Source organism: Bacillus rossius, chromosome 5 (genome assembly GCF_032445375.1).
Source record: "Bacillus rossius redtenbacheri isolate Brsri chromosome 5, Brsri_v3, whole genome shotgun sequence".
Taxonomy (NCBI): domain Eukaryota; kingdom Metazoa; phylum Arthropoda; class Insecta; order Phasmatodea; family Bacillidae; genus Bacillus; species Bacillus rossius.
This window is the reverse complement of record NC_086333.1, coordinates 10,129,657-10,157,143: the sequence shown is the minus strand read 5'-3', so window position 1 is coordinate 10,157,143 and position 27,487 is coordinate 10,129,657. Positions and strand designations below refer to the sequence as shown.

The 27,487-nt window shown below is 36.8% G+C and overlaps 1 protein-coding gene across 4 annotated transcripts in view; it reads right to left on the bottom strand.

Moving 5' to 3' along the window:
* Nucleotides 1-27,487, bottom strand: part of LOC134531581 (eukaryotic translation initiation factor 4 gamma 2) — a 247,063-nt gene that overhangs the window by 52,633 nt on the left and 166,943 nt on the right. For all 4 annotated transcript variants that reach the window (XM_063367296.1, XM_063367295.1, XM_063367294.1 and 1 more), the window contains exons 10-11: nucleotides 26,251-26,733; nucleotides 14,361-14,612 (exon numbers count right to left, since the gene is read on the bottom strand). In XM_063367296.1, the coding sequence (XP_063223366.1) occupies nucleotides 14,361-14,612; nucleotides 26,251-26,733 (735 nt within the window). The remainder of the gene's footprint in view (nucleotides 1-14,360; nucleotides 14,613-26,250; nucleotides 26,734-27,487) is intronic.

Below are 27,487 nucleotides of genomic sequence, written 5' to 3'. Positions count from 1 at the left end.
GAACAAATTACATTTGATTAGTAAGAAAAATATTTACCAATGAATGCTTCTCCATCAGGATTATGATGCCAGCAAAGATTGAGGTTAGTTTGAAAATACAGTAAAAGTCAGTTGTAGCGAATACGGTCTATAACGTAAAGTCCGCTATAACGATAATTGCCATCGGCACCGTCAGTTTTGCATATGCTGCGTAGGATAAAAATATCGGAATTAACGAATGCAGCATGGGCTCATTTTCGCTATAGCGATAGATTACACATTTGAAATTTTGCTCTAAAATAATGAGAAAACATCTACAATTTCCTTAATAAATGAAAAACAGCTTCGCACAATTCCACGCGTCCGGCAAACAAAACAACGTTTTGGCAACACCGCACAAGGTGGGGCCCCACAGTGAGCATAGCTTGGCTCGCGGCGACGAAAGCAAGACAGGGCTCCGCTGCGAGCATTACTTTATTTAGAATCACGCTGATTGTAGCCCGTAAATGATAAGAGGTGTAAAAGTAACTAAAAAAAAGCGTACCCGTATGTATTCGTTACTATAACAATTAGTAGGGGCCTGTTATTTTCGCGATCGCGATTAAACGACGATAAACACGAAATCACCGTTAAATACAGTTTTTACGCGAAATCGCCATAACACAACGTTTTTACACGAAATTTTGTATTAAAACGCGAAATCACAGTGTTATTACGCGAAATTTAAATACTGGGTAAAAAACTTGTCTTGTCAATGGTAAACAAACACAGCAACATGGCTGCCAAACATTAATCATAAATGCACTAAAGCAAACAAAAGCTTACACACGCTCACGTTATAATGTTAAACCCAAAAATATACTGTAAAAATACGCAAAACTACAGCGTTTATTTTCCTTTCCGGCATAATGTTTGGATAGATAAGACAAACAAACAAAGTTTTAAAGCGTACGCACACAGCTCGGGGCACTGACGTCAGCTTGGAACAGCGACACCGGATAAATACAAAAGCAAGCAGATGATTGGGCGTTTGGAAAAGCCTTACGTGAGTGGCCATATCATGTCAGCCGGGGGCGCTGGCATATAGTTGGAACAGCGTCGTAGTATCAAGCAGATTATTAGGCGAACCAGGCACAAGCATTTTAAATCGCGCCAAAAAGCGGAAAATGTAAACAAACATTAATTTTCGAATGGTGTGACGATGATGATTAGTTGGCCAACAGTTTTTATAGATTTTGTTGGGTCGTTTCCACAACGCGGAAATACCATAACGCCGAAAGACAAAATTGACCACAAAGCCGCAATACCATAACGCCGAATGTCAAAATTGACTACAACGCCGCAATAACAACTGAATGAATGTGTGTGTGTTTCTTAAATGTACCTTAACGCCAAAATACCACAATCAAACCAAACCTTACCTTACCTAACCTAGCCTAGCCTAGCCTATCCTAGTCTAGTCTAGTCTAGTCTAGTCTAGTCTAACCTAACCTAGTCTAACCTAACCCAACCCTGTGGCAGCCCTGTAATGACATTTTTCGGCATTTTGGTACAGAGCAGTTTTCTAGCTGTCGTCCTTGTGATCAATTTGGCATTTCGGCGTTGTGGTACGTCCTCGATTTTGTTAAAGGGATTAATAGTTTTCCAGATTAGTTTATGGGAACGAACTAATAATCAAGTGTCTAAATCAAAAGTATTGTCATATAAATATATGTAACCTATTTGTTTAGGGTATTCAGTAATGAGTAGGTACAAGTAAAATTATTTAACTTAAATAATTTCAGATTTATTTACGGTAACACATTTTTTTTTTTAAAGTTTTTATCACCACTTTTGTGTTTTTAAGTGAATTTTAGCACCGCTTTTGTGTTTTAAAGTGAACTTTAACACCGCTTTTGGTAATTTTTAATGACGAAAACTGAAAATTTTATTTATCACTTTCAGGGGGCCCTAACAATTAGTACTCGTTACTATCGTATCGTTACTTCTGATACCGCATAACATGCTATGTTATGTTGCAGCAAAGAATCGAGTCGTATTGTGTATGCGTACAAGAAACAATTAAATCTCATTAGAGCGCCTTTTTAATATTATCTCTTTTAAGATAAGAACAAAAACAAACGTGAAAATGCACGATAATAAAAAACAAAATCATAGATCTTTCTAGTGGTGCACCGATATGACTTTACCGATTACCGATTTGATTACCGATTATGAGAGCAATAATCGGCAGATACCGATTCAGTTACCGATTATAATGAAGAAATTTTTTTAAGTGTAATAATGCACACAAATTTTTTTATTCCCATGTGAATTTAATAACAAGATTAAGTAAAATTGAGAATACAGTTATAATAACAGTATAAAAAAATATAAAATACACTATTAAGTCATTGAAAGGGGAAATTAAATTAAATTCTATTTAAATATTTGTTATTGTAAACAACTTGAACTACAGTCTAATAATAATTACAATTATTGTAATTTACAATAGGTAAGTTTTTGTTCTGGAAAACTAGCATTATTATCGACTATCACATAAGGTTGCATCAAGAAATTACCGTTTAACAATGTAAACATGCTGCTTTATTTTGTTCACTTGAGTTTATAGAAAAATGTTTCCACACTTCACTTTTTTTTTCTCCCTACTCGCCATCTCACTATAATTATATAAAAATGACTAAAAACCAATTCTAGCACATGTGATTTTATTTATGTTGACTGAATATATAAAATTATAAATTCTTTTTCACTTTTCACGTCACATACAAATAACAAACGGATAATGTTACCAAAGACGCCCATAACGAGTTTGTAAAACGCAGTGATAAAAAGTAGAAGGTATCGGGACCACGATTTTGAACCGCTACTACGACTCGAAAAGATTGATTGTCATAGAATCCACTGCAACTGCTTGTGGTATTTTGATTGCGTGCCATCTATTTTACTTCTCTGGCTATACGTAATGTACAAGGCCACTAAACAAAAGACGAAACGTAAATAAACGTGAAAGAAAAATGCATTTTTTATTGTTTGAGGCAATGAGATTTATGAAACTTAACGAAATATCTGTAATTATGATATGACGCAGTTAGATGAATTTTGTATTATATACAAATATTACCGTATTTCGTCCTAAAATGTGTAACAAAATATTACACGATAAAAACCTACTTAATTACGCCGGGACGTAAATAATCGGCAAAGTAATCGTTAAGATAATCGCCGATTACGATTAATCGGTAAGTACCCATAATCGCTGTTTACGATTCATCGGTATCCGCATCGGTGCACCACTAGATATTTCTAATTTGTAAAAAATACTTTCTTACGTATTTTCTGTTTCAATCTCAAACTTTGTCTACACACACAATACCTTTAATAACCAGTAAAAAATTGGACAACGAATTTCCAAATTATACTTTACTTAATAAACAAACATCGTTCTTTGTAACGTAAAGTCATTGAATATGCGCGCGCATGCTAAAACATACGAAAAATGCGAGTAACGAGATGCAGCCGTGTGTAACGTTTCGTTACTCGTTACTAGATGGCGCACCCGTTACTCAGTACCGAATACATACTGTTTGCTACAGCTCTAGTAAATGAGCATAACTCGTCTCAAACTTGCATCGTAAGCGTGTGGGGAGTTGACGAACACGGAACTTGTCGAGCTCGTCTTTTCTAATCAAAACGAAGCGGCGTCTGAAGATGATGACAATAATGACGACTAACTAAGTGAAATATCTGTTCCGCCGAAAACGTCAATGATGGAGGCACTTGAGACAATCAGTCGTTTTTATCAGCATACAAATGCTACAACGAAAGATTTGATGAACTTCTAAGAGGTCCAGTAGTTTATTTTGTCCGAAAGTCTAGTGAAATCAAGGCAAACGAAAATTGATTCCTTTTTAAAAAGTGTTTTTTAATTTTGTGTTATTTTCCAAGGGTCTGTACGAGTGATTATTTTTGTGTTACTGACCAATTGTTGGAAAAATTATTTTATATAATTTGTATGGTTGTCCAAAGTAATTACAGATTTTTTAAATTTTTTTTTTGTGTTTGACATTTTTCATAGGTGTTAACGTTAGTAATAATGTAACATTTTAAAAAAAATTTCACTACATCTTTGAGTTTACATATTGTTAGTAAGTATTTAAAACTCCGCGCAAATATGCACCCGATATGATCAGCTTAGCGCACATGTCTCCATCAAACCAGCTGCGGTCAAAGCGACAGGAAGCGGCCGGCATGACCTTGCGTAACCCTGCCCGCCCATCTCCATGTAAACAAACAGCTGTGGGCTTAGCCACAATGTGCGTGACGGCCTTATCACAGCCACTCGGTCTCATATTTCGCAGTCTGCAAGTGCTGATATGGCTTAAAAATGTTATTTTAGTAAGTTTTATGTATATTTCCTATACTTTTGTTGTGAATTTCCATAGTAAAAACAAGCGAGAAAATAATATTTTAAAAATGCTACAAAATAAAGATTTTTTAAATTTTTTTAGCTATAACAAAAATTCGCTATAACAAACTTTTGGCACCGTTATAAATTTACGTTATAACGGACTTTTACTGTCCTTACATCATTAATGATTTATGTTAATGCAAAGAGGGTACCCCTCTTTCCTGTGATAATTTAATCATTTTAATAATCAAATAATGACATGTTTAGTGTAGCACTAAGATATTTTTCGGCTCTATAAGAAGCAAAACCAGAACCTTTAACCGAGGTTCCTGATGTTAATCCCTACAGGAACCAAATCGGCCAATAAAAACCTGGAATGCTCAGTCCTAATAAAAAAAAATTATTTTGCTTATTTTCTGCAAATGTTTCTGCGCTGGCATGTAACTTACTGGTTGCCTGTTGCAGCCTGTACGTTGAATAATGACAAGACAGTTGCCCCAAAATAAAAACAAAGCTAACCATGATACTAAACAGATATAATGTAAACAACAAAATGACAACACAAAGATGCGAACCCAACGATGTGACAAAACAGACATTCTGAACAGCACAAGATGACAACACAGACGAAGACAAGAGTTTATTTCCTAAAACATCGCAACTGTTGTCTTAGAAGCCTGCTGTGTTTGTGTGGTCATCGTTGTGATGTCCTGAATATGTTTTGTCACATTGTTAACGTTTGCCTGTACGTCTTTATGTTGTCGTGTTTTTTTACATCTGTTGGGTATAATGGTTGCGTACATCTGTCACCATTTTGTCCATGGTGATTTTTGTCTTTATTTACTGTTGTTGCAACTATCTCATCGTTGTTAGCCAACTGTGTTCATCTGTGCTGTAATATTTTTGTGACAATTTCATACACTGAATTATCTGTTGTCAATGTTCATAACTTTTTTTTTAATATAGGCTACTTTGGCATGATTACTTTGTGTAAGCAAATTCATCTTACTTTTATCCTTTTGTCTCATTTGAATTTTTACATGACATACAGTATAAACTGCAAAAAAATCTTATATAAATTTTCTCCATTGCAAGAGCCATTCAAAGAACATATGTAAGCATACACATGGTTTAAAAATTAATTAGTAGCAGCTAGGTAACATTTTCTTAAAACCCGTCAGATAAAGAGCAAACTAACAATTATCTTAAAAAATGGTTCTTGCCAATACATACGTGCTACGTATTCGACAGCCCTAAATATTTATACAGTAGTACCCCTGTCATACACTTTTCAACGGAGGGCACAAAAATGGTGTATGATGCGGGAAAGTGTATGAAAAGGGAATGGCAATAATAAAAAAAATTTTCAATCTAGCATACCAGCCCGATGTCAGATTAAACTTAAATACATAATGTGTAAATAATTGCATCATATTAATGAAAGATATGAATTCATCATTATATATACATATAATAACACTACCAGAAATGTAAAATACAGTCCATAATCAAGTAAAGCAGTCCTTTCTTGGAGAGGGGAAAAGTCACCAAGCCTAAATTAGAAATAAAAAAATTAGGCTATTGTAAAAAGAAAAACAGAAATTTTTGCTGGTTTGTTTCATTTTACAAACAACTTTATGCAACAGAACAATTTTCAATAAAATTTTAACTTGAGAAACGTAAAATATAAAACAATCCGATCGTAAGAAAACAATAACAAACAAGTATATTCAGTTCAAAGATTAATGAATGCACAAAATATGAGATCCGTGCCTTGGTAAATCGCGTGCACCATTTTCAATATCATTCGCGCCACTAGTCTCGCTTGGTGCTGGCCATAGATGCTAATAGCGAAGTGCACAGTCTTCCCGATACTATCCGTATCTATGGTGCGATAAAGTTATTTTCTTACGTTTGCAAAGGTAAACAATGAACGTTTTTCAAAATAAAAGCATTAAAACGTAGTTTATCAGGAGGAATATAACAAAAAAATTTGTGAATTTTAGGACTTTTCCGCTTCGTAAAAACGTATGAAACGGGAAATTAAAGATTTTATAAGTGTATGTTCCGGGAAAGTAAACCATTGTAAATATAGAACTTTCGGCGGGACCAAAATTAATCGGCGTATGACACGGGAAAATGTATGAAACGGGAACGTATCATCGAGGTTCTACTGTATACATATTTTTTAATTAACCTGCCTGGGAAAAATTTTTAAGTCCAATTTAGAGTATTATTCAAAGGGAAAAATTAAGAAAATACATTTAAAAGCTTTTATAACTTAAATATTAATAATAAGTTGGTTATTTAATCACTATTTAAGAAAATTTATTATGTTTATTTTAGTACATGATGCTAAAGTTTCAACACTTATGTCACAAATGTAACAATTAATATTGATTAGATAAAAATATCCCCACAACTCCCATTTCCCATTACAGTCAAACCTCTATCGTTTTTCAGGGGACAAACAAAAAAATTCATTAGATGCGGACATTCAATAGATGTGGACTTCACTCTTAGATTTTGAAAAAAATATTTCAACCTCAAAATTAGTGTCAGAAATATATCAGTTACTTGTCATTAAAGTTTAATCGCTTGAAAAAAAATACAAATTGAAGCATTTTACTTAATTCAATTTACACTTGCAAAAAAAAAAACATACGCACAATAAACCTACATGGAAATTAGTCTTTTTCAATATCCTGAAGTCTGAAATATGTTTGCTCATGTCATCAAATGTAGAGCTGTACTTAAGAATCCGATTTTTCCAATACAGTAGAACCCTGTTATAATGAATCTGAAGGGAGTAGTTTATATGTTCACTATAGAGGGGAAACTTTATATCTGGAAAAACTTTTATATTGGCAATACATACTCAAAAGCATTATCTTAACTACGCATAGGCCTAAGCCAAGAAAAGAACGAATGAAAATACTCAAAGCAACAGTTTTATGAGCAAATGCAGATATTTTTAATACACTACACATGTACAAACTTTCTATTAATGGTTCTTCGACATCGGCGTATTTTCCTTTTTTCAGGCGTTTAATACTCTGTGACGTATTCGCAGCTTGAGAAAGAAGATTGTTCAGCTTGTTTAATATTGTATTTAATGTGGATGTTGCAATTCCCAGTTCCTTTGATATTAACACGTGCGGGACAGTGGGGTTGGAGTCTACCTTTTTAACAATGTCCAGTTTATCTCGCACAGATAATGCCTTACGTTTTTTAACGCGTTTTTCACCCATTTTTATGTACGTATTTCTTATTGAAGCACATTTGCAGCTTAATAACACGAAATTCTTTTTACCGTCAAAAGTAAATAAACGAAAAATAACGAGTCTGGCGCATCAAAGATCACTACGTATCATTTAGTATCGCAGTTACTAAAGCTGGAACGAAAATTTCTTACTTTCTATGGAAAAAATTAGTCCACAGAGTTCTATCTAGTGGTAGTCTTACGAACCTTACTCAATCAAAATTAGGCATGTGCGAGAAAGACTTTTTTGAATTCGAGACGAGATCGAGAAAGCAATTTAAAAATTCTCGAGAATCGAGTCGAGATCGAGAAATCTGTACTTTAGTTAACAGGATAATATGATCCAAAAAAGTAAAACTCAATAATCTGACAAACATACATAATTATTCAATAATTTTATCAAGTATCCACAATTGCAATTGCAATTACAACTTTACCTTTACACTCAAGTTTATTTGCCTACTGTCGTATGTAAACATACGTTATTGGCTCCATAGTCTATACAGTTTCCTTGAGCCATGGACGGTACTTGATCATGAAAGTCTGAACATTCGCCACTATCGATATGTCACTATCGATACGGACCGCAATTTAAACATCATGTTGCCTGTTATATACTGCTGGCCGTGTGTATAACCTAAGGCCATAAAACAAAATGCAATCGCGGAAGAATTCTGCAGTCATGTTTATATTTTTATTTTTTACCGTACCGTTTTACGTTGATACTTGATATTGATACCGAAAATGATTTATTTTTAACTGTAATGTTGGTTTTATTAACGGAAAATAATCATTTTCTTCTGTAATTTAATGTGATAACCACAGCACAATTCATTGTTTACGTTTACCGTTTCATGTAGTGACTTGTGAACGGAAGTTGTTCGTTTTTAACTTTTTACTAATTTATCGTGTATACTATCGTAAGAAGTATATTTTATTTTATTCGATCTACGTTACGTTGAAGATATGTTAATTATTTCAACACGCAACACAAAATGCTGCCTCAATATATTATATGACCTAACCTATTTCTTGTTTACAAAATTCTCGAAAATTCCGAGCCAAAAAAATTATCTCGAGACGAGATCGAGAAAATTTCTGTCTCGACTCGTTCTCGATGATGCCGAGACTCGCACATCACTAATCAAAATGTCCAAAACGTGAACGATAAAAATGAGACGAAAAATTTTGAATTTGTTGCTATAATGTACATACGTATTTGTGTGGTGGTAATTTATGTTTAATTTTGATAACTTATTAAATGTACACGCGTTCGCCCATTCTTTAACTATGCAGGGAAAACTATTTTTTTATTTTCACCAAACTGAGCACCATTTCTGGCTACACGTAGCCTACCGAGGCCACTTGATTACGACTTGTTTATAATATGAACAGTGGACAATCGAGTAGCATATTGCGGAGAAAAACGTTAATGTGATCCAGAATAGACGTTATGTGAAAATACTTGTAATTATATGAAAATATTTGAGATAAATGTGCATTATGTAGGCAAAATTTGTTCGTGGTACACGGGAAAACGTATCAACATTGACAAAAGTTGTGCGCTATATCCAATAAATTAATACATAACCTCACATCATTTTGCCTGGACCGAGATGGAAATTCACAATAAACGGGAATTCATTATAGGCGGGTTCACTATAAACGGGTTCTACTGTATTTAGTTGAATCGGCATTTCTGCCGACTTCCGATATGCTTGTTAATTTTCGGCCGATATTACAGAACAAAACAGACTGCCATAACCTAAAAATCCACGAGTACCATTTTCACTTTTCGTAGTAGTACTGCATTCTTTCAGATCACATTATTTCTTAGCAACATGTGCCAACCGTACATATCAAAATTAAACATCCTTTTTTTTCTTTCAATAATGATCTTTAATTTTAATGTCATAAATAAATACATTACCATCACGGTAAATATACATCATCTCGGTTATGGTAACTATAGTGCAAATGTGGTAGTTATCGTGCTTCTGTAGTATTATGGTATCTAAACAGAATCTTTAGTTATTTTTACGGTAATTATCGCAAGATAACAATTGGGTTTGTACTGTAGTTATAGTACATCATCCATATTTCTTCGTAAGTTGTTATTCATTTATCTTTTCTTCATGTTTACGTTTCTATTACTTGGCTGCAGATTTAATGTGATTTTTACTACTTCTGTATACAATTGTTACTGTTTTTATGATGGTTTCTGTCTAAGAAATGGTTATATCTGCAAGATCTTTAAGGTTAAACGATCATCTATTATAATTTAAAGTGACGGGACCACATATTTTGTACGATCAATGCGGACAAAACGATAATTCGAACATCGGTACAAGCGGACTTTTTAAACCTTAGTTGTATGGCAATTTTGCCAGGACCGTAGAAAGTATGAGATAAACACGGACAATCGATACATGCGAGTTCGACTGTATCTTACAAAAAAAAAAAGATGTTCGAGACCAACAATCATTCTCATTATTTACCATTATGGAAACATTTTTGCTGAGTATCACATCAAAGAAAAAACTTTGTTCCTTGTGGTACCCTACAAATCAACAGAGTTTACCTTTGTTACAATATACACTGATATCAGTTAACTTCCAGTAGAATCTCCCTGGAGTACTGGTAATGAAAGCAACCTTGACATTATCATTCTCAAACTTGCATCACAAAACAGGGTGTCTACCAGATCTAGTAAATGAAATTCCCTGATTTTTTCAGGTTTTCCAGGTCTAAAACTGAATTTTTCCAGGTTTTCTTTAACACAATTACGACATTCCACGAAACTGAAAAAACTGCATAGCAATACATTGATGGGTTTCAAAGTATTTCAACTTACTTAAATTAGTAAAAATATTATCTTCTTCTAGACGTGGCCAAAGTGACTCAATTGATGGCAAATAAAACATGCTGCTACAAATATTTCACACACAAAAAACATTAGTAAAAGGAAGCTCCCGTCAATTTCGCAGTGAATCAATTTTGCGTCTATAGCACTTGCTTCAGAACAAGCTAAATTCAACACTCGAGCCTTCTTAAAATGCAATGCCTTGATCTCCTCTTCAACTCTTCTTTTTTCTGCCTTCTTCTTGTCTGTAGCTTCCTTTTCTTTTTGTTTTGTTTGCAGGGCTTCCTTACGCCTACAACTAGCATTTCTTACATACTGTAACATGGACTTGGTGATATCAACATGCTCTACAGCTCCAAAACGTTGAACAAAGTCATACACTTGTCTTTGTGCAATCAGTGTTTCTTCCTGCAAGTTTTCAGTCAGCAGATTAGATTTCACTGAAAATCCTCTTTCCAATTATGCATTTCCATCATCATCCTCATAAACTTTAAGAAGGCCTGTTTTGGCAACTACTGTATGTGCCTTAAGAATGAGCATCCACAAGTGATCAAGCTTCTCGAGAAAAAGACGAGAAAAGTTCTTCAGAATCTTGCGAGGAACATACCAACTGATATTATCACTCAATGTTATCAGCTTCTTGTCCTGATAGCCACCTGTTTCGAAAACAACATTCTAAACTGTACTTACACGCTGTTTCCTCACACCCGAATTTAAAGCCATAGACGGACATAAGCAGGAAATTCCTTTGGTAAGTTTGTACTTCAGGGGACTTTCGTCTTGAAGTTTTTTTTACCATAACCGTTGGACAAGTCCTAACATCATTTATCAGTAACAGGACAGACTTTTATGGTACTTTTTCTTTCTTGATGGCATGGTGTACTGCATAACCCAACTTAATAATGTTAGCAGTAAATAGATTTTCCTGGTTATCTACATCCAATCGAAATACATTGTGTTTTTCCCTAAAGCTCTTCAGTACCTCTGGTTTCACAAACTTTCCTGCCAAAGCTAATAAAATGTCCGACAGTGAATCATACAGAAAAAGTGCCATGGATGCTTCACTTTGGAACATTGTAAGAAACAATTCCAGCTCTGATGTCAAAGAGTGGAAGAATGTCAATTTTACTTCTAGAAGATTATCTGCAAGAGCACTTTTCACTACATTGAAAGACAGATGAAATAGAAACTTCACTAACAAATTTCTTTGGAACATTGTAAGAAACAATTGCAGCTCTGATGCCAAAGAGTGGAAAAATGTAAATTTTACTTCTAGAAGATTATCTTCAAGAGTACTTTCCACCACCTACATTGAAAGACAGATGAAATAGACACTTCACTAACAATTTTCTTTAGGTGGGGTAACGTTTTCATGGCACGCTCAGCAACTGCAGTATTTTCTAACCATCTGATTCCACAAAATTTCTTGGGAAAAATCTCTGATCCAGTTATTCTAATGTAATCTGCCCTCCTTGCAGGTACATGCTTAAACAAAAAGTAACTGTGCCTCAAAAAACTAACAACGTCCGATTGTGTAGCAGAAATTCCAGTTTTGAAAGCACCATGAACCGTTTGAAGCCCACAGCTACCAATTTCTAGCAACGATGACGAATCTTCACCAAAAGTGTCTGTGATATCTATTTTCAAAGCTAACAAAAATGCCCAGTTTACGTTGGGGGCACCCATAATTACTTAAAATTAAATGCACCTGTCGGTGTAATCTGAACGTGGGAAGCAAATGCTGCAGCACTTCACGTCAGCAGGATAACAGACCAGCTTCAACCAGTTTGTATCACGTGATTTAACGCCACTTCCGAATCCGATGGTAAATAAAAGAAAATGGACGTGGGAACTTTTCGTGATTTGCCATTCAAAAATAAAAATGGGAGGGGATGGATACACATGATGCCACGTCAATGCAAGCTGATAAATAAACAAAAAGTATTGCCAACTATAACCTACCAAAAAAAATTCCTTGATTTTTGAAAAAATTCCCTGATTTTTCCCTGATTACAATATTCCCTGATTTTCCCCGGTTTTCCCGGTTCTCCAGGGTCAGTAGACACCCTGCAAAATGTTACTACTAGAGGATATAATTTGGATTCAGAGTCATTGCTGCCGTCGGTCACGACTGAAAATGCCACAGCTTGTAAATTACAAACAATTTTATAGTTGCATCTGTTGCCATTTCTTTCACGATAGCCGTAGACTGTTCTTGCGCAACAAATTTTTTTTCTACTTCAGAATCTGAAAACATTTTTCTGAATTATGGATCGACGTGATCCGAAACATTTAAAGGAATATTTTGTTCAACCAAAAAGTTTGTAAACATACATTCTGCACGTATTGGAGCATTGTCTGTGCTGTTATTTTTAGCGAAATAATCACTAATCTTTGAACTGACTGCGACACTTTTAACATTTGCGAGATATTTTGAACAGTTCACGTGGAGATTGATGTCATATCATCCGCCGTGCCCAATGTTGATGTCGCATCTACACACTGAACCAAATGCAAACTGTGTCTCTTGCTTGATTTAAGAATACACGGAAAATCCTGCGTGTATGTATCGCGAAATGCCTGAGAATAATGTGTATCACGTTTCGGGGGCATTTTCTTCTTCACTTGATTCCACTTCCGTTAATTGTGCACATAACATGTTTTTATTGAAAACATGCAATATATTTGTTTCCTAACCTGTAATAAACAAAATCAAAATTGGCTCAACTTTAACTGAAGAATCACAACATACGCTTATGCACGACACCATCTCGCGAAATGAAAAAATGCTATTTAAACTGGTTCGTGATTGGTTGTAAGCGAATCAATGTAACTCAGGTGGCCAATAAGGAAAGATATACAAACGAACAACAAATTATGTGGTTCCCTGGCCTTCGACCAATAATATAACTCAATTACCGCACTCGTTTCCACAGCAACAACACATGGCAACAGCTTTCACAAACCATACAATAAAACATTTAAGGCAGGCGGAAAATACATGTTTTAAAAAACGTCTCGTACAGACATCCTCGTACAATCGTAAAACGGACGTGATCTTTGTACATTTTACGAAAAAATCGTAAAGGTTGGCAAGTCTGGAATAGTATTTTATTATGAACCTGCTACAGAACATCCTCTCAATATTATGAAGGATAAGTAAGTCAAGGAAAGAGGCAGTGTAGCCAGCCTCGCAGTCTGCCTTGTGGAAGCTTCACCAACAGGGCTGAGTTGCCCTCTCTTATCCGTGTCCATCCTTGTAAGAGTATCCACTGCTGGAGCTGGTAGATATGCATGCCGCAGAGTATGCTCATATTGCAAACAAAAAAGTGTGCCGAAGAGAGATTAGTGTTCGTTGAGACAAGGAACCACTGTGGCGTGCAATTATAGTGCAGCTCTACGACACTATATTATTTTGCATCAATAGAATTGCTTAATCAAAGGTTCACCAGATGTTTTGATCTGAGTCTTCTTACTTGCCAAAACCTGCCACTTAACAAAACATTTTCCCCTGAAATATGCTGGAATTCTTTATATTTTCTAGTTTTACCAAACTATCTAAAATTCCCTGACTTTCCTTGGTTTCTCTGTCTGTAGCACCTCCGTGCATGAGTCACACGTGACAGATGCTTTGCTGAATTAGCAAGACACTTTGCAAAATTAAAAAAAAAAATTAATTCTGTACTTATATTCGTAATTTCCTATTAGAGCTAAAAGGTTAATTTGTAGTTCTCATCGATGAAGGATGAATTTGTCATGCAAGTACTTTGTATGGACAAAATTCAGTAGTAAAAAAGCAGTGGAATTTAAATGTCAAGTAGATACTAAATGATCAATGAGAGTACCTGGGTGATGTACTTGAGCAGCACGGTGACGAGGGCGGAGATGAAGGGGGGGTCGGAGTGGTGCGCAGGGTCCAGGTTCTCCTTGATCCACTTGTAGAACTGGGTGGGGTTGGGGTCGGCCAGCAGCTGCTTCCACAGCTCCGCCTGGATGCGCAGCAGCGGGAACAGGAAGGTGAGGCCGCGCTCCTCCAGGATCTCCGCCAGCCGCTCCTTGGTGCGGTCCGCCTCGGGCAGCTGGTTCAGCAGGTTCACCTGCGCACCGGCCCTCCAACTTCTTACTGCCGTATGGCCTTTACTCTCCTCACTTACAAAACACTTTCGTAAACATGTATTTGCGTTATCATCAGGTTTCACGCTGGGTTAGATATTTTACTTCATTTAATTTAAAGAAGCCACTGGATGTAATTTTACTTCCTTTTTTGGTAGTTAGTTAAATTTTCATGTGTATTCACATATTTCTAGGTAATATTTGCAATTGTTCTTATTCTGTAAGCAGTGTGATGTAATGTTACTGTTAAGACTTTTAAAGTCAAAAATACCAAATTACAAGACATAATAATAATGATGATAATAATAGCATGGAAACAAGGACTCATGATGTGCTTCGTGTTCAACGAAAGTTGCAAAATCATGGCCTGTTTTTACTAGTGCAATATGTAGTGTTCTTGCTGTATTGGCTATAATTTAAAGATGCTCTCTTAATTGGAAAATGACTTTATTTCTCCTAGCAAAGAAGGACACAGGTCACATTGAGAAGTTGCTCAGAAATTAGCAAGTGATGGGCCGAGACTCGAATACTCTAACAAAGTCGAGCATGTAGCTAGAGCTCGACTTGACAGTTGAATTGATTGTACTTGACAGAACAAGACTCAAAATTTTCATCATACCTTTATACATTGAAATGTGCAATAAGCATAAAATCCAGTACCATTATTTGCAATCACTGTACAGCATATCATAACTACTTTTTCACAATTTTCTTATTTAAGTACGATTAATTTTACAGCATTAAACTACTCGAAAGGCTTATGGCTTAAAATGTTTATTCTGCTATTTACCTTTCAAAACAATGGCAAATTGTCTGCTGAACAACAGACAAATTACAAAGGAACACCCTACAAATTCTAATCTTTCAAATAAACTTTTTATTGCAATAACACCATCAATCAAAAACAACTTTTTTCCCCCTTCACTCACATACAGTCAAACCTCTCTGAAACGACCCCTCACGGTTCCCAGGAATAGGGTCGGAATAGAGGGGGGGTCGTAATAGATGTTTTCCGAAATTTTCAGTTGATTTCAACCCCCCCCCCCCCAACCCCTTTTCCCAAACCGCTACTCGCTAAGAAACCAGCCATACAATGGCAGGATGCTGTCACTCACAATGCTAGACGGCTGTGCTTTAAACCTTCATGACAAGTTCGTCGCCCTACAGGCCACCTCTAAAGAAAATATGTCAATAGACAGTTTATTTTTACTGGTTAGATTACATGTACGATTTCTTGCTTGCCGTAGTTAAATACACTAGAACCCCGATGTCACGAACCCCGGATTTAACGAAGCAGTGATTTTACGAATACATTCTCGAGAACCGTCAAAAAATTGGACATTTTGACCAAAATGTGAAAATCAGAAGAAAAAAAATTTAAAACAAAACAAAATGAAAGATTATTAAAATCTGTTAACTTTAACACACAGCGTATTTTTTGTGTCGGCTTTAATATTTCCAATAATGTTCATGTGAGAATAACAAAAAAATAATGGGACATTTCCTTTAAAAATACGGCAGCAGTAGCTTGTGCAACGTAAGTGGGAGCGCGGGAATATCGTCTAGACAGGCTGGCGGCAGCACAGGCGGCGGATGCATGACGTCATACGGCTTACCTCTCCTTCCCTTGTCTAGACTTCAAGGTTCATCCCTCCCAGGCATACAAACCATCGTGTCTCTCTCCCCCTCCTACTTCAACGTCCTTTGGCATGTGAAACTGTCAACATCCTTCCTCACCTTCACCAAACTGTGTGCGACTAAAGCCAGGTTTGTATAGTCCAGTTCTGGTAAAATGAAAAATTTTTAAGGGCCCCCGCGACAGCCATTTACCGTTAATTGTTTTGATACAAATTGTTTGTTAGTTACACAACATTATTTCTGAAGGAAAATCACTGAAACTTCAAAATTTATTTAATGGAAAAATTTAGCAGGGCCGTAAAAGTATTCATTTTTGCCGCAAATGAACTATACTCGCCCTTCCTGCCGGACAACATTCTCGGCGCGTGACGCATGGCAACTACAGTCGTGTGCCGCGCACAGCCACGAAAAACCTACGCAATTTCCAAACTATACTATATATCCGACTGGAGTCTGTTTACGAAAAGCATTTAAGAATTTGTTAATGGTTCTTTTGAGATAAAATGGCTAAAAGACATGTTTTCGAAGTTTTAGGTGTAAAAAACCCGTTACAAATTTCTTGAAAGTATCATAGGGAAATGCATTACACCTTTATCTTTATTTTTCCGCCATATAATGTTATGGTCACCGCTCAAATTTCACTGTTATCTGACGGGAACGAGATGACTGCGCGCCAGTTCAGAAGCCTTGCACTTAGAGGTTTTACCGCGCTAGAACTACCATTGAGCGTCGATCTTATCATCCCGCTTCACTAACACACACGCTGACCAGACGGCGCCCTAAAGCTGATTAGAGGAAGCATGTAGAAATGCAAGGCAGGAAATTTTTCCAGCTTATCAACCAGGACCCGGGCAAGTCTTGACTATTAAGCTTTTCACATTAAAATATAAGAGACTTGTATTGTGTAATTTCGGTGTTATTTAGCGGTTTTTCTTAAAAATCGCTTTTTTCGCATTTTCCATATAAATTCGCGGAAAATTTCGCGATTTCGCGATTCACCATATAATCGTGGCCCTAGTTATTGCTCGCGCGAGAGGAGAACGTGGAATGTTAGAAGAAAGATAAATGCGGGGTAGACAGACGGCAGCCAGTGTGTTTCCTGCGCGGGGAATAAGTGGCGTAGCCTTTTTTTTTATGCTGGGTGAAGCGACCTTTTTCTATCAACCCACGGGAAAAATTAATTGCTTGAGCTGTCAAAATAAACATCGCTGCGGCAGTTAAAACAAGTCGAGGCGGGCGTGCATCCAGTCGGTCGCTGTGTATTGTCAACCGATAGTAATCAAAATCAAGAGAAATCCAGCAGGTAGCTTTGCCTTAACTGCGTACCACACTAGACACTCGCAATAAGCTAAACGTAAACACGTTGCCACAAAAACCTTTATCTGCACCCTGCCGACAAAGGGACGTGGAATGGGGGTTGTTAAGCGCTGACAGCGGTCGACAGGAAGCACTCGGCAAGAGAAACGCAGCAACACGTTACTCACCACAAGAAACTTATTTTCTGTCTGTTTATCTTCGGATTTTCGGCAATTTTTTCACGGTTCCTCGAAATCGGGTTGTAATAGAGAGGTGGTCGCAATAAATGGGGTCGCAACAAAAAGGTTTTACTGTATATGATTTTCTGCCACTATGTTTTTTCCACCAAGGCACAATTTTCAAATCCTGTGTTTACCAAAAATTTTAGGTCAATTCAGCAGACATAGCTGATTGCTACTCTAAACCTTCGGCAATCATTGCAAAGTATTCTCACAGAAAAAACAAAACTACAAAGCACAATCCATATGCAAGATGTTGTTCCTTTAAGCAGTAGCAGGGCAACCAATGTTGGAGAATGAAGGAACCTGTGGACAATGCAGCATTGCCATTGAATAAGCCTCATACAGTCAAACCTCATTAATACGAATCCTCTTAGTACGAAATTCCTGTTTATGCGAAGTACTTTCACAGTCCCGGAAAATAAAGTATGATTTCCTATGTTATGCAGTACTTTTAATACGAAATACGGTTAATATGGTTTACGAAGTTGTTTTTATCCCTCAAGTAGATGTTAACGTGTATAAGTAAACGGTTAATACGAATTTCACCGCCGAAGTCTAAAGTAAATCGTCTTTATAACCGTCATGTAAACAAACGTTTCTCCAAAGATACATGTATGTATCCTACAGCTAGAGGTGGGTCGAAAAGTATCAACATGATACTTTGTCACTGATAAGCTCCTGTATCAGGAACGGCAAAAGAGTACACTTGAAAAGTATCAAGAACTTTAGTATCAGTTCAGAATTCGCCTGGAACAACAATACGGCCAATGTGCGCAGAACCCGATCGCAGATGACGGTCACTTGGGCGCAGCTTGTGAAAGGGGAGGGAGCAGGAAGGACGAATAAGGGATAAAGAAGGGAAATAATGTAGGGGAGGAAACGCAGGGGAAGGCGTTGAAGGAGAGGCGCAAAGCGAAATTGTTACGAGTCGTTTGATTATTTTCCCACATCAAAGTACGCTCAGTGCGCAGTGCGTGCACAGTCTCGTTCAATAATAAAACTAATGAAATTTTAATATTAAAAAGTACGTTAATACAAGATATAATATTTATATTTGTGCACCTAACAGCTATGAAAATGCAAATAAATTCTCAGTTGACACTAATAACAGATGTAATCAACATATGGATTTTTTTTTCCGAAAACAATTAGTAACTAGTGTTTTCATACATTAAAACATTATGATTTATCAAAAATTAAAAATAAAAAAAAACATACGTACATTAGTGAGCATACTATATCAATGTTTACGTTTCAAATGTTTCTTCAGATTAATCGATGATGATTTATAACTCAGTTTTTATTTACACAAATTACAATTAGCAAACTCATTATTTTCCGTAAAAAAATTCCACACAAATGAAGTCTTTTTCCTGCACTTATCCATTCCTTATTTCACAATAAAGATACTAACTACAAAACATGACAGCCCGCAACAATGTACATGGTGGTAATTAATACACGGCCAGGACGAACTGCAGTGAATGTTGAACTGATTGATACTGGCTGTACAGGGTGGCCACTCTTCTGGGATGATAAAATTCCTGGTTTTTTCCAGGTTTTTTCAAGGGTGGTTTTTATCAATATTTGCATACAATTTGCATTTTTGTTACACAAAGCACACACAATATGATGTTTTATTGCCGTTAAACAATAGACAACTTAACTATAGGCTTAAAAATTAAATCAATGAACTTGCTTAAAACAAAACCTACCACCAACAAAAAATTTATAATCTCACGTCACAAAAATTACTTGACACCAAACGCACGTGTTTTGCCCCTCTTGCGTGGCTGGCTAATGCTGTTCTTCCCATCCATGCTACCGATATAGATTTTAACATTACAGAAATTGCAAATAGCGTTCGTCCCGCACTTTGGATCTTTCTCCACCCATTCAAACTCTTCCGTACATTTGTCATTGTATGTGGTGACCGAACTCGTTGACATTTTGATAGTCTGCGCCAATTACATGTTAGATTAAAAGATTCAAAACAACGTCCCGCACAACTAAACTTTTAAAAAAAACTCGAGAAAAGTATCAGTGATACCGTGACGCAACAACATGAGCGCAAAGTAAAAACAAATATACATACATAACTAGTGCTACCAACATGCCGTGCGAGAAATTACTACCATCCTACAACAACATTTTCAGCCAAAATGCTGTTGCTTTTGAATACAGAAACATAATAAGTATGGAAGTCTGAATTGTTAACGGTTTCTTACGTACTACAAAAGTTTTTAAATGCAATATGAACAAATTAACTTTCACAAAATATAGCACACGAGCACACTGTCGTGCTTCGACGGGTGGTGAACGTGCTCATTTAACAGCCGTACAGCGAAACCCCTTATTTACGTTACCGTTATTTACGTTTTCCCGTTATTTGCACTATATTCTTCAGGTCCCGTTTGGTTCCCATATAGTCCAATACAATACTTTCCCGCGAATTACGTCTCAAAAATCGAATCAATCCCGCTATTTACGTCACGTAACAACCATAAACAACCAGAAAATACCGTGGAGCTAGTAGGCAATGAACATTTTAAATAGCAAAATATACATATTTTATAACATGAAAAGTTGCTTTTATTTCTAAACATGTAATAATTTAAGCCTAGGCGTGTAAAAGTACGAGTAATTATAGCAAGAGACAATCTAAAATGCACGAGGGAAAAACGTAAACTCATGAATGTACAAACATGGCTGCTTGTAAGTTCTGTTACTGTATTTATGTCACAACTTAGCCGAAATACTGGTACGAGACAAACTTCACAAGATAAAATGAGCGGTGTCTTGGTAACTGTTTTATACGTCTTTTATAATTTGGGAAGTATTGTACAGTTGACGCCATATTTTTTAAACTAACCATTTATTTCTGGGGATCGTAAATAATTAATTATTGGTATCAAGACATCATGATAAACGTAAACTTGAACATGTCACGGCAGCGAGAAAACTGGTGCGTATACCAATAAACTGGTATTAGAACTGGATAAAATTGGTACACGGGAGGTGGAGCTTATATTTTTTTCCGCTAAGCTCGCATCTATTGGTTGGCGGCTGATGGCGTCATGAGTCTGGGCGGAGCATAGAGTGCGCATGCGCCGCCGCGTCGTTACAGCAGCTGACCGAGTACAATGACCTTTCTCCGCGTTTGGCGCGCTATTGACGGTAAATATTCATCAATTTGCGGCCTTTTCTTAAAAAATTTTTTTACTGTGAGCAATGTGTATGTAGCCCGTATTTGTTATAAACCCTGCCGGTTGCAACTGTATTTATAATTTGGAGAGGCAAATAATCTCCTTGAACAGCTAAAAAAGCAAGCAGAAGAAAATTTCAAATTTATTTTTTAGGAAGTAATCAGAAAAACATTTTGGCTTTCATTCTTTATTTATTTTTGTCAAATGTGGTAAATTAATAATTGATTAAATACTAAAGTAAAATTTGTTGTTAGTGTGTTTGTACCTGCATTGTAGTATGTGCTATTAAACAAAAGGAAAAAAATTCTAAATAAGGTAAACTGTACTCCTTTTTATACTTTTCCCTTTATTTACACTTTCCCGCTTTTTACACTTTTTTACTTTGTCCCCATGAAAAGTGCAAATAAGGGGTTTTGCTGTATGTTATTGTGATCGTTACTTCATAAAAAAAATTCCCGGTTCTAATAAAAATTCCTGGTTGATTCCAGGTATTCCTGGTTTTTTTAAGAAATCCTGGCTATTTCCCGTATTTCCCGGTTGGCTGGCCACCCTGCTGTATCAGGCGAGCATTAGAGTAACAGAGGTAGAGAATTACCGGGCGTGATAAATAATTTATCAGAGACACCGATACTTTTTTACGCTGGTGATGACGGCACGGAGGATGTGTACCCTGTAACGAGAATGCTGATACCTTGTCGCTTCCTGGGACCACTACTACTCTGATACAAAAGTATCAGAGACTTGTAACTAGGTACATTACTGTATCAGTATCAGGTTGGAACAGATACCGAAAATTGCTGTTACAACCCACCTCTACCTACAGCGCAAAATGGTCGAAAAACAAGATGAAAAGTTCAACTCTAGTGGCGATGTTAGTAACTAAACTAGAAAAGATGCCATGTTGTAAACGGAAAACGAAAAGGAAAGAACTCTATACCTTATTAATATTAGTCGTCGGAAGTGTACATACGTAGAAGTTTAAACAATCTATGGAAAAAAGTTCTGATATTTTCCATTGTTCACGCACGTGTATCTTAACCTCAATTTTGAGTGTTTGTTGTTTTGTAATATGACTGCGAAACGTAAACGCAACGAACTTACATTGCAAGTTAAAGTTAAAATTATCGAAGAAGTAGACAATGGAAAGAGAACGAAAACTGAAATTGCAAGAGAATTTAACATCCCGCAATCGTCGTCGTCTACAATATTAAACAATTGTGAAAAATTGGCTTTTGCGAGTTCGTGCAGATTATCAACAAGAAAAAGAATGTGAGGCCCAAAACATCATGAAATGGAAGCTACATTGTTGCAGTGGTTTTAAGAAATGCGTGCAGCAAACTTGCTAATTTCTGGACCTATGATTCAGAAGAAGGCAGACTACCTAGCATTGAGGTTAGGAATTTCAGACTTCAAGTTCAGCAATGGTTGGCTACAACGGTTTAAGGATCGCAACAATCTTGTTGGCAGAACTATGTGTAGGGAGTCGGCAGCAGTATATATGTACAAAGTTAAATGTGGTAAACAATGCCTATAAGAAAAAGATACTGCAAACCAGAATTGATGCTTTTTTTTAAACTAAATGTTTGAATTGAAAATGTGTCATGAATGCAATTTATTGAAGTTTGTATTATGATTTATTCTGTAAGTGTTGCATTGTGTTTGTTTTCTTCAGTGTTTACATATTGTCATGCATGTAGTGAAGCCAGCTTATACTACCAACGGTGTGTATAATTTCCTTTATAATTGTAAATGTAGGCATTTAAAGTTCAATCAATTTTTTTTTGTCATGATATCCCAATAGTTTGGATTACAGGGTGGCCACTCTTCTGGGATAATAAAATTCCTGGTTTTTTCCAGGTTTTTTCAAGGGTGGTTTTTATCAATATTTGCCTACAATTTGCATTTTTGTTACACAAAGCACACACAATATGATGTTTTATTGGCGTTAAACAATAGACAACTTAACTATAGGCTTAAAAATTAAATCAATTAACTTGCTTAAAACAAAACCTACCACCAACAAAAAATTTATAATCTCACGTCACAAAAATTACTTGACACCAAACGCACGTGTTTTGCTTCTCTTGCGTGGCTGGCTAATGCTGTTCTTCCCATCCATGCTACCGATATTGATTTTAACATTACACAAATTGCAAATAGCGTGTGTCCTGCACTTTGGATCTTTCTCCACCCATTCAAACTCTTCCGTACATTTGTCATTGTATGTGGTGACCGAACTCGTTCACATTTTGATAGTCTGCGCCAATTACATGTTAGTTTAAAAAATTCAAAACAACGTCCCGCACAACTAAACTTTTTAAAAAAACTCGAGAAAAGTATCCGTGATACCGTGACGCAACAACATGAGCGCAAAGTAGAAACAAATATACATACAAAACTAGTGCTACCAACATGCAGTGCGAGAAATCACTACCACCCTACAACGTTTTCAGCCAAAATGCTGTTGCTTTTGAATACAGAAACATAATAAGTATGGAAGTCTGAATTGTTAACGGTTTCTTACGTACTACAAAAGTTTTTAAATGCAATATGAACAAATTAACTTTCACAAAATATAGCACACGAGCACGCTGTCGTGCTTCGACGGGTGGTGAACGTGATCATTTAACAGCCGTATGTTATTGTAACCGTTACTTCATAAAAAAATTCCCGGTTCTAATAAAAATTCCTGGTTGATTCCCGGTATTCCTGGTTTTTTTAAGAAATCCTGGCTATTTCCCGTATTTCCCGATTTCCCGGTTGGCTGGCCACCCTGTTAATACAAACCCTCGTTATTACAAAGTGCTAAAATATGGTCCCTTCAGGTTTGTAATAATGAGGTTTGACTGTACCATGATTTCCCAACACACATTTAAAAAAAAAAAAAAAAATTGTGCAAAATTTACAGGTAAATACGGTATATGTCTGGCCAAAATCGGAAATCATAGCAAGACGAGTTAACTAGAATGTTCATTATTACGTCCACAAAAAAAATATTTACTACAGTGCTCACAAAATGAAACTGTGATTAGTTCAACTGATGTACCAGTTGCATCACGTGTCACGCAAACCAGTCAACGAATGGCAAGTGGGTTGTGTATTGGTCAGACGTTATGCCTTGAGTGGCCAAGGTTTTGACGTGGCGATTGTTGGTGTGAAACAATTGTTTAAAAATTAACAATAAATATAGTTTAAGAGTGTAAAAAACCTTGAATGCATTATTTTATTCCTTAATGCTTTCACTTCGGTGAAGTGGAAGGGTTGGCCTGATCTTGAACACAGGCACTATGACTAACCAGCCATGACCCCTGAACGGGATACTCTACTTCTTCAGATTCCTGAACTTTATATTTTGATTTTATACTTGGCACTGGTAAACATAATATTGGAGAATTTTATTATTAAATGTAATATTTTTTTTGGATATTTATATAATTTAAATGAAAAAAGATAATAATTACAGTTAGCCTACTATTATTATTTTGTATTGTAGACTATTTAAAAAAAATTTTTTTTTAGTATATTTTTAAGCATGGAGTGGCTTTCTTTGCAACAAACTTTAGTTTGCTTTCTCAAATTGTGCGCTTTGCACATAACACATGTCTTGTATGCACACCATTCATCGGGAATATGGGGTCCTGCTGTTAGTCTCATGGTCAGTTGTTGGGGTATTTGTCTGGGAAAGGGGTGGTGATGGTTTGAGTTTAATCCCAAATTTATATTCTAAAAAAGTGGACAGGTTTCTTTAAATGAAAAAGTATAGTTTTCCAGCGACTATTTCGTTTGAGGCTTACGTGCGTTGCCGCAGCCGCACTCCTGCTATTTTGTAAGGAATTAAATCGTCGCGCTACACTAGCACCACCTGTTAGCAACATCCCGAACCAACATGGCCGCCAGCAGACTGCCCGCGTCGGCAATAGATAGCAGGACAATGCTGCGTCGGCCGCGGGCTGAGATGCTATACTTACGTGGCGTGGTAGGGTATTCTGGTTATTTTGACGCAATAGGTGATCGCATCCGTACTTATGGGGTATCGTTATAAAGAGAATTCACACATCTGCTCACAGAAATTAAGATTTCGTTATTATAACCTTTTATTTTCCAATTATACAGGTTTAAACACAATTTTTATGCTATTTTCGGTTAATTTTTATTTTTTGGGGGCCAAAATTTGTCCAATTCGGTTATAGCGACGACACGGTTATAGCGAGGATCAAACCGGGAACCGTGACACCTCGCTATAACGGGACTCTAGTGTAGTTTCAGTGCAATTCTTTGTCGTAAATAATTGTATCTAAATATACCAGGTAATAAATATTTTATTAATGGATTAACTCTGAATATGTTTACCGTGACGGACCGGAAAACAAATCATCAATGTAGTGGTTAACGATCGCAGCTATTTTGTTTACATCAGTGAAGCGACATAAACATCTTGATCACAGATGACCGAAATCAATGACATAATAGAAAGATTATAAACAAAATTATATTGAAAATTGCTGAGGAAGCATACTCTACAAATTCTCACTTTTTAAATAATATGTTTTATGTAATAATATCATAACTTAAAAACACCCCACCCCCAATCATACAAACCCAGCACGTATACAATTTTTCGCGACATTTTTTTCATCTAAGGCAAGAGTTTTCATATCCTGAGCTGTTTTATATCATATTAGTTTGTTTTTTTAGCAGGTGTAGATGATCGCTATTGTACACCTTCGGCAATCATTGCCACGTCTTCTTACAGAAAAACACAAAGCACAATCAACATGCAAGATGTCAGTCGTTCCTTTAAGCAGTAGCGGGTCAACCAACCTTGGAGCTTGAAGAAACCTGTGCATTATGCAGCATTGTCGATTTGAACAAGCCTCGTATCATGAATTTTCAACACAAGTTTTACGAAAAAATTGTGCACAATTTACGGGTAAATACAGTATAAGTCCGGCAAAAAACTGAAATCATAACAAGATAGGCATACTGTATTGGGGGTGTGACTTGAAAATGTGTGGAGGTTAACCTGAAATTGATAACTGAGAACCCATTTTTAGAAACCGAAACCAAACTGAGAACGGGGAAAAACGAAGGACACATCACTATTAGACATTAATTATAACACCATTAAATAAAAATTATAAAATAACCATGCATAATATTAAATTTGAGCAATCGTTAAAAAGAAAATCAATATTTTGATTTATATAACCAACTTAATTGAAGCATGAGCAAATGCTTGCCTTGCTGTCCAGGAACATCTGCGTGAGCGGGGCGCGCCCCAGCAGCCTGTGCAGCTGCTGCAGCGTGAGCAGGAAGAGCGGGTAGTGCGCCCCGCTCTCCGTGGGCTCCGCCACCTCCCCCAGGGACACCAGCTCCTTGCCCACAGCGGCCGCCGCCAGGCCCGCCACGTGCGAGTACACCCGCGGCACCTCCTGCTCCTTGTCCGCCGCCTGCGCCACCAGGTCGCGGTACGCCTCCAGGAAGTGCGCGGGGCTTACCAGCCCCTCCTTGCGCAGCTCCACCATCAGGGCGCTCGCCAGGTCGCGGTCCGCATCGCTCCTGTCCAGGGTCGCGCTCATCATGGCCAGCAGCACCGGCCGGGCAAACTTGTCCGGCACCTTCTGCTCGCGATACGCGCTCACCGCGTCCTGCAGCCGGCTCGAGCTCAGGTATTCCTCCAGCAGCCCCTCTGCCTTGCGCAGCACCTCTTCCTTGCTGGGTCCCTGCGGGTAAATCACACCTCACCACTCCACACCACTTTCCATTCAATCACCTAACATGGCAAACATTTTTCACAATCAACGAATGCCCTGTTTAACGGAAGCCAAAATATTTACATATTTTAAATTATTTAATACGGCACTTTACAATGTTTATCGCCCTTTCAACAGGAACTATAAACAAAATCTATAAAACAGGAAAGTAGCGAGAGAGAGTGATGACTGTTGCAAGAAGGGACAAGGTAATGATCCTTGTTTGAAAACTTTGCAAGAAGTGGTATGCTCCAGATCCACACGTTGTTCAGCAACGTGTCTCAGAGGTGTAACCGATGGTCATGGTGGTTCTTTAAATACCACATGGCAAGGAAGGCACGTGATGAAGAGGCATCACTGTTGGTGGCAGCCATATTGGTTCATCTTGTCAAAAATAGATGGCACTGCTGTTAAGCAATCATGTTATTTTTATAAAAATCCAGCAAGTCAGTTGGAATATAAAGATATAAATAAGGAATATATATGACAACTTGTTGCTGGCTCCAAATTCAAATTCTAAAAGATGTCAAACGAAAATGTTGTCTGCTAGTGATTTAAAATGCCAGAGACTGTTATTTTTTTTATACTACCAGTCAATGGTGCCAAATTCAAACACCAAAAGAGCACCAAGCTTAAATTTAAAAAAAAAATATAAATAGTAAAAAGCACAAGATTTAAATACTAAAGGCCACCAAGTTTATCAGAGACTGCCATATTTTTTTTT